General features: G+C 60.1%; 1 protein-coding gene across 1 annotated transcript in view; it reads left to right on the top strand.

Moving 5' to 3' along the window:
• The first annotated feature begins 202 nt into the window (after positions 1-202).
• The window catches only part of LOC111979621 (transient receptor potential cation channel subfamily A member 1-like), a 24,987-nt gene continuing 24,780 nt past the window's right edge, over positions 203-409 (top strand). The window contains exon 1 of the mRNA XM_070449029.1: positions 203-388. Within this exon, the coding sequence (XP_070305130.1) occupies positions 203-388 (186 nt within the window). The remainder of the gene's footprint in view (positions 389-409) is intronic.

The following is a 409-nucleotide window of genomic DNA, read 5'->3' on the forward strand; positions in this document are numbered from 1 at the left end:
ACCAGATGGACATTTCTCTCAAAAAGTACGATCTTTGTCCCCGCTCCGCTGCATTGCAAACCAAGGTAGGCTCTCGGCTTTTTGTGGCGGTTTTTGGAGCAGTGGCTTCTTCCCTTGACTTGACGTGCCTTAAGGTTATGTCGATATATGACTCGTTTTACTGTGGAGGGCTCGGGGTGCCAGCCGTGGGCGACTAAAACCGATGGGTTCCCAGTCCGGGGCTCGGATCCAGTCGGGTGGCGACGAGGGTCCCGCACGCAGACAGGCCCACCCAAAGTGGGGTGGCCAGAGGTGGAGCGGGGTTACGCCCCAACTGGGCGCCGCCAAGGTCGATGCCACCCGGCACCTCCCCTATATTGGCTTCAGGTTTGCCGACCAGAGGAGTCCCGTACCTTTGGGGGGGGGGGGG

The sequence above is a fragment of the Salvelinus sp. IW2-2015 genome, linkage group LG19, assembly GCF_002910315.2.
Source record: "Salvelinus sp. IW2-2015 linkage group LG19, ASM291031v2, whole genome shotgun sequence".
NCBI classification, from domain to species: Eukaryota; Metazoa; Chordata; class Actinopteri; order Salmoniformes; family Salmonidae; genus Salvelinus; species Salvelinus sp. IW2-2015.